The following is a 17,250-nucleotide window of genomic DNA, read 5'->3' on the forward strand; positions in this document are numbered from 1 at the left end:
ATTGCAGTACAATGATATATTTCATACATGAATCAAGGTATTTGTTTATTGTAATAAATGTACTGTTCCAGTGTTTAACAAGGACTTGCTTTCTCATGCAAACCTACCTCTGCCAATTCTAGAACAGCCTGTGATGAGATCCTATGCTTAGGTTTGCCTTTCCTAGTCCCTTGACCTGCATGGTCTAAGTAATCATATGTGTATTTCACACCTAACTCTTTTACTGAAGAGAAGCAAACTATTATAACTGAAAATAGACCAGTTCCTAGGGATTAAGTGGTTTTCTATAATAGATAATGATGAAATTATTTTTTAAAATGTGGGAAAAAAACACCAGAAACAACATCTAGGGAAAACCCTTCCGGTGCACAGTGCTGAAAACAAGATGAGGCTGGCTTCTGAAGCCCTTCAGAATAAGGAGGCAGGGTACAGAAAGGGACCCACTGGGCCCGGTTGCTAAAGTGCAGTCCGATGGAGCCTGTTCCTCTGGATAGCCTGGGCTCTCTTCTGTCTCTCAGCAAAAGCATTTCCTAACGTTTGCTTCAGTGCTGGCAGCACAGCCCTTTCAGCAGCAGGCAGTGGTGCTAGAATCCTACTGGAGAACAAAGTGGTTCAGTCAAAGGGGAGGCTAAAATAGGTGTTTAACTAAGCTGCTCCAAGGCATTTGTGAGGCATGCTAAGGTAGGGCTATCTCAAGGGTAAGCAACCTGGTGCCCTCCATATGTATTTTGGGCTACAGCTCCAATAACCTCTAGTCATCGGCCATGCAGCCTAGGGTTGATGGTAGTTGTAGTCCCAAACACCTGGCTGGCACTGGGCTGTCTGCCCCCCAGTTAAAGGGCTGCCGTAAAAACCAGTATCTAGTTTTATTTTATTTATTTAGAACATTCCTGTGCCACCCCATTCACAAAAAGCCTCATTGGCAAGTCTTGGGTGGCAGCAGTTCAAGCAAAGAAAAACTGTATTTCACTTTAGGTGTAAAGAATTAAGCTCTCAAAGTTTCTCTGAGGAATGTAGCTGGGCCATCAATTCATGCGGCAGTTCTGTCAGTCTGATGTTGCTCCAGTTTGTTGTTTGCTCTTAATGGCAGGGAAGGAACAGACTTGTGCAGAACTGCTTCTGTTCTGGACATAGATGCTACTCCCAGGTACACGGTCTCCAAACATTCTACTTTCTAGGCATCCAGCAGAAATTTCCCTGCATATTTTCAAATTGTTTTTAGCACTATGACTAGCTCCTTCTATATCAAATGCAAAAAGAGGAGGAGGAAGCAAATTCTCTCCCCCACCTCTTCCTAAGTGGAGAAATAGGAAAACCATCATCCTGACAAAGCAGAGCTTAGTAGCCCCATCCCAAAATACTGAAGCAGAAGCCTAGATGGAAAGCCTCCAGATACTTGGGCTGTTCCAAGTGCCATAAAAAATAGAGTCAAAACTTAGTGGGAGCAGCAGTTGAAGAAAGGTAAGCAGGAGCTGAGGCAGAGCTTGCCTACAGCACTTGCACACTGTCACCTAGGTACATTCATGATGTAGGCTTACAAGATGTTCAGGAATAAATTACTTGGCTGACCTGAACTTTTGTTCAGGTATTATGTACTAGAGATTTAATTCTACAATTTAATAAGTTGTGTTGCCAGTGCCATTGGTGCACCCACAACTGGAGTACTGTATCCAGTTCTGGGCTCCACATTATAGAGCTAGGTTAAAATCAGTTCAGCACAGGGCGACAAGGATGGTAGTCTGGTTCTGAGGGAAGACGTATGAGGAGATTGGGGGAACTGGGTCTTTTCAGCCTGGAGAAGAGAAACTCCGAGGAGATCATCTACTATTAGAAACAGTTAAGTCAGAAGGGGACTTCTGGGACATCTAGTCTGATCCCCAGCTCCAGCTGGCTCTGCTCATGACATGCCTACCATGTGCATGTCCAGCCTATCCTTGAACACCCTCACCAATGGGGCTTCAACCACCTCCCGTGGAAACCCATTCCATAAGCCCAGGGGTCCTAACCATCAAGAAGTACTTCCTGGCAGTCAAACTGAACCTTGGTTCCCTGAGCTTGGCTTCACTGGGAGACGTCCTTCCCTCCTCCATAGGGGAAAACAGGTCTTGACCCACCTCTGTGTGACACCCCCTCACATACCTATGTGTCGCCAACACATCCCCTTGGAGTCCTCTCTTCTCCATGCCGAAAAGACCCAGTTCCCTCAGTCGCACCTCAAATGGCTTCCCCTGCAATCCAGCCACCATCCTTCTGTCCCTACACTGCACCTATTCCAACCTAGCTAGATTCTTCCTATATTGTGGATCCCAGAACTGAACACAGTACTCCAGTTGCGGGAACACCAGAATCATAGAGTGGCAGTAATACCTCTCTTGATCCAGAAGCCACACTTCTGTCTATGCATCCTAGGGTGGAGTTTGCCCTCTTGACTGCTGCATCACACTGCTAACTCATGTTTAGCCTGCGGTCAACCAGCACCCCAAGGTCCCTTTCGCAAGTGCTGCTCTCCTGCCATTTGTCCCCTAACCTGTACTTGGGACACCCATTCCTATGCCCCAAGTGCAAGACCGAGCACTTATCCACATTGAACACAATCCTGTTGTCCCCTGCCCACTTCCATAGTACTCGTTCTGGATCTGGAGTACTCATTTATTTAAAACCTTTCTAGACCATCTAATTACCAAAGTCTCAGGACAGTTTAACAATACAAAATGTAAAACAAAACACATCCTAAAAATTCAACTAACAATAAAACTCCAAATAAAACAGGTTTTAAAACATTGGGAAAATGAAAAGGTTTTGGCCTGGCACTAAAAAGAATAAAGTTATGGTGCCAGGTGAACCTCTCTGGGGTGGGAAATTCACAACTGGGACCCCTCTGCAGGGAGGTCCTTTTCCGGGTAGTCGCCCACCTAATCTCCTTCAGGGAGGGCACCTGGACAAGTGTGTCTGCCCCAGATCTTAAGGAGCGGCGAGGCACATATGGAAAGATGCTCCTTCAGGTAACCAGGCCCCAAGTTCTTTAGGGCTTTACAGGTCATCACCAGCACCTTAAATTGGGCCCAGACTTCAACTGGTTGCCTGTGTAGATGGAAAAGGACTGGTGTTATTCATACCTGCTGGTCCCTGTTTAACAACCTGGGGGCTCTATTTTAGACCAGTTGAAGCATCTGAATCATCTTCAAGGGCTGCCCCACATAGAGCATGTTACAGTAGTCCAAGCAGGAATTTACCAGGGCATGGGTCACCACTGCCAGGCACTGCCCATCCAGATAGGGGCGCAGTTGATAGATCAGCTGAAGCCGAAGGAAAGCATTCCTCGCCACAGCCGCCACCTGTGATTCCAGGGACAGCTGAGGAGCACTTCCAAACTGCGCACCCTGTCCTTTAGGGGAAGTACAACCCCACCAGAAGAGGGTTAGAAACACCTACCCGGGAGGCTAAACGACCTACCAGCAGGACCTCTAGCTTGTCTGGATTAAGCTTCAATTTATTGGCCCTTATCCACCCTATCACCCTGGTGAGACACCAGTTCAGGACCTCCACTGCTTCATCTGGATTCAATGTAAAAGAGAAAGCTGGGTGTCATCAGTGGACTGATGACCCCACAGCCCAAACCTCCAGATGACTTCTCCCAGTGGTTTCATGTTAAATAGCATGGGGGATAAAATGGAACACTGCAGAACTCCATGGCAGAGCTGCCACATGGCTCAGAGCCACAATCCCCCGCCACCACCTTCTGGAATCGGTCAGCCAAGTAGGAGTAGAACCACCACAGAGCAGTGCCTCCAAACCACAACTCAGCCAGCCTATCCAGAAGGATACCATGGTCGATGGTATCAAAAGCCACTGAGAGGTCCAGGAGAACCAACAGGGACGCACTCCCCTGCCCCTCTCCCTGCACAGGTCATCATACAGGGCGGCCAAGGCAGTTTCTGCCCCATAACAAGGCCTAAAGCCAGACTGAAACGGGTCCAGATGGTCAGTTTCAGCCAAGAGAACCTGGAGTTGCCCGGCCACCACCCGCTTGAGCACCTTGCCCAAGAATGGGATGTTAGCCACCAATGTATAATTAGAGGCCAACTCTGAGTCCATGTTCGCCTTCTTCAGGATGGGCCTGATCATTGCCTCCTTCACGGGGGCGGGAACCTGACCCTCCCTCAGGGAGGCATTAACTACCTCCTGGACCCAGGTGTACATCCCGTCCCTGGCTTTGGTGAGCAGCCAAGAAAGGCAAGGGTTGAGTAAACAAGTGGTAGGCCGGACAAGTCCAAGCACCTTGTCTACCTCAGGCCACAGCAATTGAAACTCATCCAACAAAGATGGACCAGACGGCACTTTGGACACATCCCGTACTGGCACTGCATCAACTGTGGAGTCCAGCTCGTGATGCATCTAATTTTATCCCTAAAGTGCTGGGCAAAATCATCCCAGCAAGCCACCAATGGTGTGATGAAATCCCTTTTTGGTCCAGAATGTAACAGACACCACACCACCCAGAAAAGCTCAGCTGGATGGCACTGTGAGGATGCAATGGAAGCAGAGAAGAATTCCTTCTTTACTGCCCTCACCACCACAGCACAGGCCCGATAATGGGCTCTCAGTTGTGTTGTCAGATTCAGCACAGGATTTCCTTCACCTACGCTGTAGACCTCCCCCAGCCTGCTTCATTGCCCACAACTAAGGTGTATACCAAAGTGCCACGCGGGCTCTGCTTGGCAGGAAAGGACACTTAAGAGTGATCATGTCTATCACCCGGGTCAATTCTTCATTCCACAGATCAACCAGGCTTCAACAGAAGCGTCAGTTTTCCCAATCAGAAATTCCCCCAGAGACCTCAGGAATCCATCTGGATCCATTAGACTCTGGGGGTCACCCCCTCTGCCAGATGAAAACATCTGTTTTTGAGGAAGTGGTGTTGCAGGGCTGCCAACCACCCTTCCCTATCTAGTGTTTCTAGATGTCTCACTATTATGAGCCTTTCCATTGTCTTTTTTAGAATGAACATAAGGCTAACCGGTCTGTAATTCCCCATGTCCCCTCTACTACCCTTTTTGAAAATTGGGACCACTGACGCCACCCTCCAGTCCTCTGGAACTTCACCCATTTTCCACAAGGCCATAAAAATGGAGGCCAGCAGATCTGAGAGTACCCCCACCAACCTCCAAAGTACCCTTGGGTGTAACCTGATAGGGCCCAGTGCAACTGTAACATCCAGTGTGCTCAGGAGCTCCTCAACTTCTGGGGAGGGGATTAACTAAGCTGTGCCCTTAAATCCCCCATCTCATCTGGTCCCCCATATAGATCTCCCCCGTCCTGCTTTGGAGAGAACAGAGGAAAAATAATCATTTAGCAGCGGTGCCTGTTCCCCCACATCAGTCATCAAATCCCCTTCTTCCTTCATTAGGCAGCCCCACCACCTGTCTCACCTTCCTCTTGCTTTTACATGTTGATAGAAGTCCTTTTTGTTGCTCCTGCTAGTCTTTGCAAATCTCAGCTCATAATCAGCCTTAGCCTTGTGAAAAATCCTTCTGCAACAGGCCTCCTCCTCCTGGTATATCCTTTTTGTCTATTTGCCCCAGTACCCATTTCCTACGGAGGTTCCTCTTATGCCTAATGCCTCTTACCATTTCTCTTCTCATCCACAGCAGTGATTTCCTTCACCTCCCCATCTTGCTATCTAGTGGTATCATCAAGGCTTGCACCTCTAAGACCTTCCTTTTTAGCACCATCCTCCCCTCCAGAACTCCCTTGTGTTCCAGCACCCTCTCCCAGGAGACTTTCCCCAGTCTGGGCTTCAGTTGACCAAAGCTGGCCCTCATGAAGTCCCAGCTTCTAATACTTGACCTGCCACTGCTCCCCAGTCCCCTGAGCTCAAAGCAAAGGATAGAGTGATCACTCGCATCCAGAGCTCCCCTAATCTGTACTTCATCTATCAGCTCCTCCCTGGGGTCAAGACCAAGTCAAGGATATTCCCCCCCCTCATCGCCTCCCGGACCCTCTGCGTGAAAAGCCCTCCCTCTATAGTGACTAGGAAGCAACATGACCAGGCTGTTGCTGCTGATTGAGACTGCCAACTAATTATCTGGGAGGCTGAAATCTCCCATAATTACCGTGTCCTTCCCCTGAGATAACCTTCAAATCATCATAGAAATATAGAAACAGAGGTGGTTGAGGCCCCATCAGTGAGGGTGATCAAGTCGTGAGCAGAGCCAGCTGGAGCCGGGGGTCAGACTAGATGGCATCATGGCCATCCTCGTGGCCCTACGCTGCACTGACTCTAACCTGGCTATATCCTTCCTGTACTGAGGGGCCCAGAACTGAACACAATACTGCAGTTGTGGGCGCACCAGAGTTGTGTAGAGTGGTAGTAATACCTCTCTCGATCTAGAGGCCACACTTCTGGTTATGCAACCAAGGGTGGTGTTTGCCCTCTTGACCACCGCAAGTTTCTGGAGGGCCTGAACCCATGCCTCCGGTTCACTTTAAAGCCTTCTGGATGAAGCTCACTGGCCATTTTCGAAGGCGCTTTTCCCTATCCCCGTAAGGTGCACCCTGTCCCTCGCCAGAAATCCATTGACAAGAAACTGGATGCTGTGGTTAAGGAACCCAAAGTGTTCCTTCTGACACCACTCCCTGAGGCAGTTATTCACCTTGGCAACCCTCCTTTCCCTGGCTGGCTCAAATCTCCGGACTGGCAAGATGGGGGAAAAGGTCACCTGGGCCTTTAGGTCCCTCAGTTTCCTTCTCAGATGTTCAAAGTTTCTAGTGATCCTGTCCACCCCCTCCCTGGCCATGTCATTCGTCCCCATGTGGATCACCAGAAGCAGCTGGTGCCCCCCCCTCCCCCAGGGAAGAAGATGCTCTACTCTGTCTGTCACATGCTGGATGCGTGCCCCTAGCAGGCAACAGACCTCTGCTACCTCAAGGTCAGGGCGGCACACCGCCGCCTCAGTGCTCCTCAGCAGGGAGTCCCCAACAACAGCTGCCCTCTTTTCCCGGTGGTGGCAGACAGCCATGCTTTGGCCCTGGCCTCTCCTGCAGCTGTCCCCTGGCTGCATCCGGGGACACCTGTCCCCCACCTTGCCTGCCCTACACTAACCTTCCCTGACTTTACTTGCCCAGTTCTCCCAGACAGAGTAATAATTAGAAACAATTAGTTAAAAACAAACAAAAAAACAAGCAATAAAAACAATGACCTGATGAAGAGTGTTCCCAGACAGCCCAGGCTGTAGCTAAGGGACGCAGACAAGGGACAATGCCCTTGTTGTGTCGCTCTTAATGTGACACCATTGGCACTGTGTCCATTGGCACGGCTTTATAAACCTCAGAGGCTGCTGGCCCTGTCCCTCTGCTTCCTACTGGGCCTCTCTGGCCTGTCGGGTAACCACCTCCCTTCCTCTCCACTGCTCCCCACCCCCCATCCTCTGTCCAAACTTTTGCCTTGTCTACACCAGTTCCCTGGCCCCATTCTGCACTCTCTCCCAGCCTCTGCTGCTCTGACAAAAGCCCCTTTTATAGCTATGTGAAGGAATGCCAGGTGGAGGAGGGCCATGATCTGTTCTTCCCTGCGGTGGAGGACAGGACATATTCCAGTGGGGCAAAGCTCAAGGATCCAGGCATCAGGTTGGATGTCAGCAAGTGCTTTGTGACGGTTAGGACCTCTACGATATGGAATGGGCTTCCACAGGAGGTGGTTGAGGCCCCATCAGTGAGGGTGTTCAAGAACACCCACATGTTGGAGGTTACATGTGTGGAGCTGGCTGGAGCTGGGAGTCAGACTAGATGGCCCAGGAGGCCCCTTCTGACTTGTTTCTGTGTTTAATTTGGGAAGGCAGATGCGGGGAGCTATGCAAAGCTAAGAAATCTGTTTACCATTTCTTAGGAACATTCTTTACTCTTGGTAACCGGATCGTCTCCTGGCTCCTAAAACATAAAAGATATTAATTAGCATAGATAACCTCACAAAAGGGAACAGACATGGAAACTCTGCTGGAGAGCAGTGGGACCTTGGCAGATGGACTCTCAAAATTTCTTCTCCATCTTGCTTTATGCACCATTGTATAAAGCCTTCCCTAGTTAGAAGGGAAGGCTTGCAGAAGATGTAGGACAGCCCTGGCAATGATGTAGAACCTTGAGTACCAATCAGAATTAGCAGCGAAATTAGAGAAGGAAAAAATCCTTTTTTTTTTTTTTGTTAGAGGCTCAGAATTCAGAGGACTGGGACGTTGTTGCCTTTGATCTTTTGGCCATTGACCTTGGAATACTACTAATCACACATTTCACAACCAAAGCAATGACTTACTTTTGTGAATGTTGTCCTGTTTTGTATTATTTAATCACACTATCAGCTCTGAAATCTTACTGACAGAATTCTCATGCCTGCTGTCCCCACTTCCAGATATGATATAATTGAGACACAGAAAAAGAGGAACACATGCCATCACTTAATCCCAGACTGTGAGTGAAATGTACCCCCCCCCCCCAACTTGTTCCCAATACCTGAGATGGCAATTCACTGAGAAGTCACATTCTTGCTGCCCTCCATGTAAAGGCAGGCTATCCCTGGCATCTCTCCCTTTCATGGGCTGGTACAGTATGCAAAAGCCTCACTATTGAGGACAAACATGAACTGATATTCATGGAAAGAACAAAATAACACCCCACAAAATGAAAAGGCTAATTCTGTTGCAAGGAAGGAACCAAAAACCAGTACTTGAAGGAATCGGCAGAGATGGAGCTTTTAGTTGAAAGAAAATTAAGTTAGACAGTTCCTTTCAGCTGTTGTCAGTTTCCATGATTGCAAACCTTCCTTACAGCAACCGAAAGGGTTTCAGAGAAACACTGGAAATTTAGAGAACAAAGTTGAGGCCCAATCTAGAATTTGTGAGCTCCCAGCTCACATTTTCTCTTGCTAATGCAAGTGGACTTACAAATGAAAAGAAAAGCTGTATGGTAACCAGACTTTAGCCACAAGTGCAAATGACAGGTAAGTGTCCCCTCAAAGGATACCATGTAGTCAGCGTGTGTGAACTGCACTGCCCCCAGAATAAGAGCTTTCTTCAGGCATCTTCTAATACACAGTCCCCCTCCTTCAGTTACAAACTCAGCTTACCCAAGCTGGCCAGCTAGCAGGTAATCTTCAGGAATTCTTTTTGTCTTGTGGATGTCTTCTAAACATGATCTCAGATACATCAGCTGAAGGAGAGAGAACGGGGGATGGAGGTGACTTTCCTGCCCTCCTAGGTATTCATTCCATCACTCCCAAGTCCAAGGTGAGGCTGCTCACCTCTTGCATTTGCATATGGTTGATATTCCACAACTGACGAATGACCACCTCGCATTCCTCCAGCGTTGGTGGTTTCCGCATGTAAGACGGGAGAACATTTACTAAGAAAGGATTGGAAGAGGCAGCAGGAATTGTCACATTCCCAGGTCTGCTTGGAGGGTTTGGAGATGTCATTCTGTCACAGACTTGTATACCTCTGTAAGAGAGATGAAAAATCAACAAGGGACAGTCATTGCAGTAAATCTGAAGTGTGCTTCCAAAGATTTTTACCAATCATTTGGAAACAGCATTTTAAATAGACAAGGAAGAGAACTAGAACTAGCAGATTTCCCTTGTCTCACCCCCCCACACAAAAAACCCACCCCATTACCTGCACAACCCATACTGAAAGCAGAATAGATGGAATGTATTTACTACAATGACATAATCAGAACTTCTTTGCATAAGCAACTGCAGCTAAGAGCCCAACAATTCTAGCAAAAATGCTTTGTTTCTGTACAATAATGGGAGACAATTTTCTTTCCCCACTGGATCCAGCAGAGGTGATTTGATCAGAGTGCAAACAGCACTTCTTGAGCCCCACCAATCTTAATGGAGTCTGCTAGTTTGGTGCAGGCCCTGTAACCAGTTGTTTTTGTTGAGGGCTGCTAAAACAAGTGTGTGGGTGGTGTTCCATGACACAAGCTGACTCCCAGAAAAATTAGTGAATGAAAAAAATTGTCCTAACCTGCAAAGAGCTTCTTGTCCATTTCATTCCTTTCTGGAATGTGTTAGGAAGAAGGAAGCCCATAAACTCCTGAGAAAAACAGGCTTTAAACAACTGGAGAAAAATTATTGAAACTGTATGGAAGCAGAAACAAAAACTTCCTGCAACTTCAAGTTGCTACGTGATAAGGCACAATTTTAATCTTAAAAAAGCAAAGTGGCTGCTTCCCACAGGTCACCATTGCTATGAAGGGTCTTCTCAGACCTGGTGTGGGGAGAAGGAGGCACTTTTGTTGGCATCCCCTCAGACTCTGGATGGAGGGCCTCCGATTCCTTCTGTGTTGTACTGTCAGTCTCCCCTTCTATGCTCTCTTCTGTGCTTTCCTCTTCCTTAGCATTTACTTGTTTCTTTTCCAGCTCCACAGTACCTAAAGTATCTTTGGAAGAAAAACGACTTGTTAACAATCTAAAGACACCACACAGTCTACACAGCCCTGACAATGGGAGCTGTCAGTACCACTTTTATTGTGTTATTTAGTAATTCAGTGTATGCTCAAGGGGGTAAGCAGTAATAAAATATAAAACTATTACATTAAGTTGAACACATGGTTCATTAAAAATACTCCAATTAAAAAAGAAACAGAAAGCAAGTCCATTTAACAGTTTTTTTTAGAAAAATCTAAATGAAAATGTCTAGTAGCGGAAGGACAAACAGAGATGGAGCCAATGTGGCTTTCCATTTCTAGAACCACCAAAGAGGCTCTTTTGTGTATCCTGCCAATGGGTCTGTGATAACTGGAAGCACCAATAAAAGGTCTTTGAAAACTCAAGCAGGCCTTCTGATAGCCTGATCCCAAGTGGCATAGTACTTCATAGATCATAACCAATGAACTGTGCCTGGACCAGCAACCAATGGGCTTGCAATAACAAGGGGTAAGGTACTCGCTGAATATGGAAACAACCCACAGTGTGGGTGTAGCTTGCTGAATGCTGATGCTGCCAAAGACTTTTCAGAGGCAGACTTGTATGGAGCATGGTCCCAAATGGAGCAGTCCAAAAGGGATGTGCCTTATGACAGGTGTCACTGAGATCCAACATCTCCAGGAACAGGCACAGCACAGTAGCCTTGACTGTGCAAATGTAATCCAGGCCACCACCAAAACTTGGGCATCCGCATTCCAGGCTGAATTCAGTGATGAACACAGACTGTAAGCCTGAGACTTCAAGAAGAGTGTACAACTGAATGACAATTGGACTCTGATTTGCCTCTCAACTGACCAGGGGCACCTCTGCCTTCTCTAGATTTCATTCATTCATTCATTCATTCATTCATTCATTTCCTGCCTTTTTCCTACAAAGGGCTCAAGGCAGCTTACATCATTCTCCTCCTCCATCTTATCCCCACAACAACCACCCTGTGAGGTAGGTTGGGCTGAGAGTCTGTGACTGGCCCAAAGTCACCCAGTGGGCTCCACGGCTGAGCGGGGACTAGCACCCAGATCGTCTGAGTCCCAGTCCTGTGCTCTTAACCACTACACCACACTGGCTCTCTTCAACTTGTTTAAGAAGATTAAGCTTCAACTTGTTTGGCTTCATCCAGGTCACAGACTCTGGCCACAGACAACAGCCCAGCTTGGCTTAGTTTACTTGTGGGAGCTGCTGTATTATGTCTGACATCCATTGAACCCATTGTGCCATATGCAATCAGGCCACAAAAGCTGTTTGCAGGTCAGGCTATGGCCTATGGTTTGTTTTAGGTTAAGAGTTATTAGCCTCAAGCAACCCCACAGCCTGGGTTCACTTGACACAGCCAAAGCGAACCCACAGGTACCATGCAGAACTGGCACCTCGCACTGCCTGGAGCAAAGCAATAGCCTCCTTGGTAAACCAAGCCACAGTCAGCTCTCGTTATGTATGGATGGGTCCTCTGATTTAGAACTTCAACAGCTTATTTGGATTTAGACAGAAAAAAGGAAGTGTTATTCACACCGTGGCACTACCAAACCATGAAAAAACCTTATCCAAAGTTTTCATATATAGGCTAAATAGAACAGGGGCAAGATGGAATCCTGAGAGATACAAGAGCCCAAAGGCCATGGCATCAAACCCCAATTCACCCAGCACCATCTTCTGAAATCACTTCTCCAAAAGTACCCCATCCAGGCAGGAATATACCACAGAAGATGCTACAAAAAGCCAATTGTGCGGCAGAACCTACTGCTGCATGGCCCCTGTCCAGGATCATCCACTAAAATGATCAAAGTAGTTTCTGTGCCATAAGTACACATCAAAGCCAGATTGAAATGGAGCTAGATCATTTGCCTCATCCAGAAATCCACGGAGCAGAGAGACTAACTCATAGTGCAGAACCTTGCCCAAGAATGGAATTCTGGAGAATGACCAGAATTCTATGTTAGGGTTCAAAGAGGCTTTTTTTTTTTTTTTTTTTGGAAACAGTCCTTGCCACAGCCCTATTCAGACAAGATGGAATCACTCTTCACTGCCTGGCCCATTTTATATGCCTGGAAAGGAAAGGCACATGCATGCTAAGTATCCCTACTCCAAGGATACCATGGCTGATGATCTGGAACACCTCCTCAAACTGAAAAGCACCCATAGCAATAAGACACAAAGAATCCAAATTTATATTAACTGAAACTACAGTAACTATTGGCATCCAAACCAGTACACTTAGGAGTTATTTTATCTTTGAAATGTCATGAAGTTGGTCATAAGGTTTAAATGAGCATGTGTGTACCTTCTTCACTTTGTTCTCCTATGTTCAAGTTGTAAGCTGTCCTCCTCTTTGAGCTACTCCTTGGGCGTGACTTAACACATGTGCTGGAGAAAAAGTCTGCAAAAACAGCCAGAATGCAAGGTACTGAGCATGAGGCAACAGAGAAGCCAAACTTCTGTCTGACCTTAGTACCAGCTCTCCCTCACTCAAGGTTGCTGAAACAGAACTTTGACAAAAAGGCTGAACAGGGCATTAACCCTATTGCATTAAAAATGCTGGCTGTGCTTCTCTAGTAAAAACAACATGAAATGGCATAAATGGCCCTGTTTCTATGTTTCCACTCAGTTTCTATGCTTCTTTTGCACATGGTAGGCATGTCATGAGTGGAGCTGACTGGAGCAGAGGGTCAGACTAGATGGCCCAGGAGGTCCCTTCTGACTCACTCTGTTTCTATGTTTCTACGTGATTGTTCAAATGACTGCTTGATTAGTCATTTATACTCCAGAGCTTGAAGTTCTAGGCAAACAGAATTCCCACCAGCTGTGAAATTCCTGCTAAATCAGGGGTCTCAAACTTGCGGCCTGCGGGCCAATTGTGGCCCGTGGGACGATATTTTGTGGCCCCCCACTTGATATCAAAGTTTAGCGATAGTGCAGCCCACGCGTTTTTCTCACACGCACCTGCGTGAGTCGTTACCCTGGGCGCAATGTTCCCTCTAAGCTGCGCGCCGGGACGGGCGGACCATGGGGGAGGGGCCCTGCGGCCTGCAAGCGCCAGTGGCGCCCGGGCCAGCTTCTGGGAGCGACGTGGGATGAGCGGCCCACCACCACCACTGCTGCCCAAGGCCGACCACCGCGGTGGTGGTGGGCCGCTCATCCCGCGTGCCCTTTCCCTTCCCTGAACTTTCCAGGATGTTCAAGCAGACCATGTGCCTTTTCGGGAGCACCTATCTGTGTGAAAAGCTCTTCTTCACCATGAACTTTAATAAGTCAAAGTTCAGGTCCAAACTTACTGATGAGCATCTTCAAGCCATACTGAGGGTCTCAGTTGCTTCCTCCCTCAAGTCAAATGTGGCTCAGCTGTGTAAGAGGAAGCGCTGTCAGGTCTCTGGCAGCAAGGAGTAGGAGGAAGTAAGAGAAGCCTATGTTCTGAAGAACCGTTCATGTTCTGAATTATTATTAGTAAAGATTGAGAAGACTGGATCAGTTGTACTTTTTTTTAGAATACTTGAAATCCTTTTTTTGCGGAATACTTGATGCGGCCCAGCCTCACCCAGACTCTACTTCCAGCGGCCCCCAGGTAAGTTGAGTTTGAGACCCCTGTGCTAAATCCTGCTGGTAGCCCAAGGGTCCTCCTGTCCCAGTACTTTCCTGGACTTGGAAAGTTCTGGTCCTTCCACATCAAGACTTCAAAGTCAGGGCCTTCTTTCCTGCATGAAATCCTCACTCAGCCTGTAATGCTCAATTTCACAAAGAAAGTGGCACTCTCCAGAATCGGCTCATAGAAACTGACTGTTTCAGAAGAGACAGGAAAATGGGTAGGTCTGCAAGTGGGAGAGGAGGGTTGTACCTGTCTTCCAGAGTATCGGATGCATTATGAGCTTATAATGAAGATCTGCAATCAAATGAAAATATGTCACTACAGCAAGCCCTTTTCCCATCCCTTCTCCCCAACAGGCCAAGAGACGCTTTAACTTGTTGCAACTGGCATATTGGGAAAATGGTGAACTTCCTAGTAAGGTTTTGGCACATCATTAGAAAGACTGTACTTTATTTTAGCTAGGGATATATATATACTTTTTCTTCAGATATAAAGTCACTATTTTTAATGGGTTATTCTAATTTTTATAGTACAGATGGCAAAACATCTGAGCAGGACTGGTAAGCTTTTCTCCTTAAGTTAGTCTTCCAATTTCTCCTGGGACCTTTGTGTATGGAGAAAATTATGAAAGCAATTAATATTAATAAAATAATAACATCAATTATAAAAACAATTTGCTAGCATGAATACTAAGAAATCACTGGGTCCAAATAGGTTTCCAGTTACGTGGTATAAAACTTCTTCCAGCCTTTTCATTCCAAAACTTTATAGTCTTTATAATCATATTTTGAATCAGGTTCCATAACTTCATTGTTAAATGATGCTTACATTAGAGTGATTGTCAAACCTGGTAAGAGTCATATATTTATTGGGCTATAACTATTAACATAATTTAATACTAAATATCAACTGCTTTTTGCCCAAAACATTGCAACAAATTGCAACTTTGCTTTGACCAGACCCTGTGAAATTTAATAGTCGGAGAGCCTTTTTGATTAATGGGAAGGATATAAATCTAGTAAGTAAGTAAACAGTCTAAGATTTAGAGGGCTTAAGCTGGGGGAGGGGGGGTGTTGCTTTGTGACATGTCTAGGTATCTATTCCAACTTTGTTGCAGTTGAAAAATATTCAAGTATCACTATATGACATAAGTGTAACAGCTAATTGGCAATTTTAATGGTTTCCAGATTGCACCATTTATTTGTAAAAACTTAGGCCAAGTGGTACATGTTAGAGAATTAAACCAAGTTCCAATTTGTTGACTGATGGGATCTCACATGACAGAGAGAGATGGGAATTGTTAAAGCTGAGTCAGTAGAGTAAGAGTAATATACTTAACATGGATATTATTATTTGGTTTGTCTGTTATAAATGGTATTCCCCAACCCCCCTTTTTTGGTAAATTATGTGGGGATTCTTTCCTACCATGAATATCCTTGAAAAGGATGTGACTTTCCATTGAAGAAGGTGGGTTTTGGCTTTCCAGGTCATCGTCAATCTATCAATCCAGCCTATTAGTTGTCTTGTGCTGAAGTTGATCTTTACCACTTAGATTAGATGTTTTGTCTTGATCAATTCTGGAGTTTTCCTTCCAAAGTGGATTTCAGAATATTAAAATAGAAAGGGTGCCTCCCACAGTTCTGGCTGCTAGAGAGGTGTGGTGGATAATTTTGTTTCAATTACATTTTAACCCATTTTTGCATGCTACATTGACTTTACAGCAAAATCAAAACTTAAAAATTGAGGCGATTATGTGGGTGTTCTTGAACATAAGAATGTAAAAGCCATGCTGGATCACAACGAAGGTCCTGCACTCTGTGCACACAAGATCCCTCAGGATCCCGCTTCCAGCCCAGTTCCTCAGCAACTGGACTGCGTAGGCCTGGTGAAGGGGGTACATAGCCAGCAAGGATAGTAGCTCCCCCCACTCCAATCTGTCCAATCTCTTTTTAAAGCCAGCCAGGATGGCAGTCTTCACCACTTCCCATGATAGGGAAGTTGATGTTTATTTTGGATCAAATGGGGACTGATGATGAGTTTCTGCCATTTTCAGATCTTCACGGCAAATTGCCCTGCTGAATAATACTTGAGATTAATTGCAACATGTGTTAGATTTGGTCCTACTGTTTTTACAGCTGCGCAGTCTCCTCTGTTATGGGGAAGACTCCCAATCATCCACCCAATTCCATGTTTATTATTTTTATTTTCAAACATTAACACGCGGTCTTAAGCAGCTAGAGAACAGGGGAGTTCATTATCCCAGTCTGTGTATGCGATGGATTGCAGCTTGAGGCCACAATCCCATCAGCTTCAAAACAGATCAACCAAAGCCCCTGGGCTTGGAGGGGTTGTACGCTTCGCTGCAGCCGCGCGTTCACTGAGCAGAGGGCCATTCCCCGCCACCGCCGTGCAGCACCAGGCCGCGCGCCAAGCGGGGCCCCCCAGCACAGCGAGGCCAGAGGTCTTCGCAGAGAGGCGGCCGCTGCTGCTCCTCCACGCCGGGGCAGGCTCCGAGCAGCCCGCGGGTGCCGGGGCCACGCGGGAAGGGCGCTGGCCCGCTCGCTGCTGCCCCGATCTGCGCGCGGGTCACCGGCGCTCGGGCCGCCCAGGAAGCTTCTCGCGCACCTTTCCGGAGGGGCCGCCCGCCCGGCCGCCCGCGGAGTGCCCTCGCCGGCGCCTCCGTCCTGGGTGCCTCGCCGGGAGAGGGAGGTCGCGACACGGGGCGACGCGGTTTCCCAACACCGTGGGCAGAAGGGCCCGCTCTGTTCAATTCTCTGCCCCGTCCAGGAAGGAGCGCGTCCCGACGCGGAAGGGCGGCCCAGCCGGAGAGGCCCGGGCCTTCCCCGCCAGCCCACCGCGCGCGCGCGCGCGCGCGGCGCTCACCCCTGTTCTGCCGTTTGAGCCGGTCGACCTCGTCGTGCAGCTGCTGCAGAGTCTCGGCGTGCTGCCGGCGCAGGAACTCGAGGCTGCGCTCCAGGTCAGCGGCCACTCGTCGCCACGCCTCCGCGCCCGGTCGCCAAGGCGGCGGCGGCGGCGAGAGCGCGGGCGGGCCGGGGCCGGGGCCGGGGCCGGGGCCGGCCGCATCTCGCGACAGGCTGCCGAGCGCAGGGAGGCCCGAGGGGCTCTGCATGGCGTAAGCCGGCTGGGCCGCCGCGCCGCCGCCGCCGCCTCCCCGGCGCGCCGCGCTCGTCGCCATGGG

At 47.9% G+C, this 17,250-nt stretch overlaps 1 protein-coding gene across 1 annotated transcript; it reads right to left on the reverse strand.

Moving 5' to 3' along the window:
• Positions 1-24: 24 nt before the first annotated feature.
• On the reverse strand, positions 25-17,247 carry LOC123024653 (coiled-coil domain-containing protein 74A-like). Its single transcript, XM_044432653.1, has 8 exons — positions 16,935-17,247; positions 14,301-14,345; positions 12,753-12,848; positions 10,260-10,431; positions 9,290-9,485; positions 9,116-9,198; positions 7,876-7,926; positions 25-595 (listed from the first exon to the last, which is right to left on the reverse strand). The coding sequence occupies exons 1-8, from the start codon at positions 17,245-17,247 to the stop codon at positions 457-459; spliced, it is 1,095 nt and encodes a 364-aa protein (XP_044288588.1). The 3' UTR covers positions 25-456.
• Positions 17,248-17,250: the final 3 nt, after the last annotated feature.

This window comes from Varanus komodoensis, unplaced genomic scaffold (genome assembly GCF_004798865.1).
Source record: "Varanus komodoensis strain SLA01 unplaced genomic scaffold, ASM479886v1 scaffold246, whole genome shotgun sequence".
Classification (NCBI taxonomy): Eukaryota; Metazoa; Chordata; class Lepidosauria; order Squamata; family Varanidae; genus Varanus; species Varanus komodoensis.

Coding starts and splice junctions, on each gene's coding strand:
- LOC123024653 (XM_044432653.1), bottom strand. CDS start 17,247: ATGGCGACGAGCGCGGCGCGCCGGGGAGGCGGCGGCGGCGGCGCGGCG. Junction 12,849..14,300: donor TCCGATACTCTGGAAGACAG/GTACAACCCTCC, acceptor CTGTTTTTGCAG/ACTTTTTCTCCAGCACATGT. Junction 596..7,875: donor AAGAATGTTCCTAAGAAATG/GTAAACAGATTT, acceptor TTTGTTCTCCAG/TAGGATTCTAGCACCACTGC.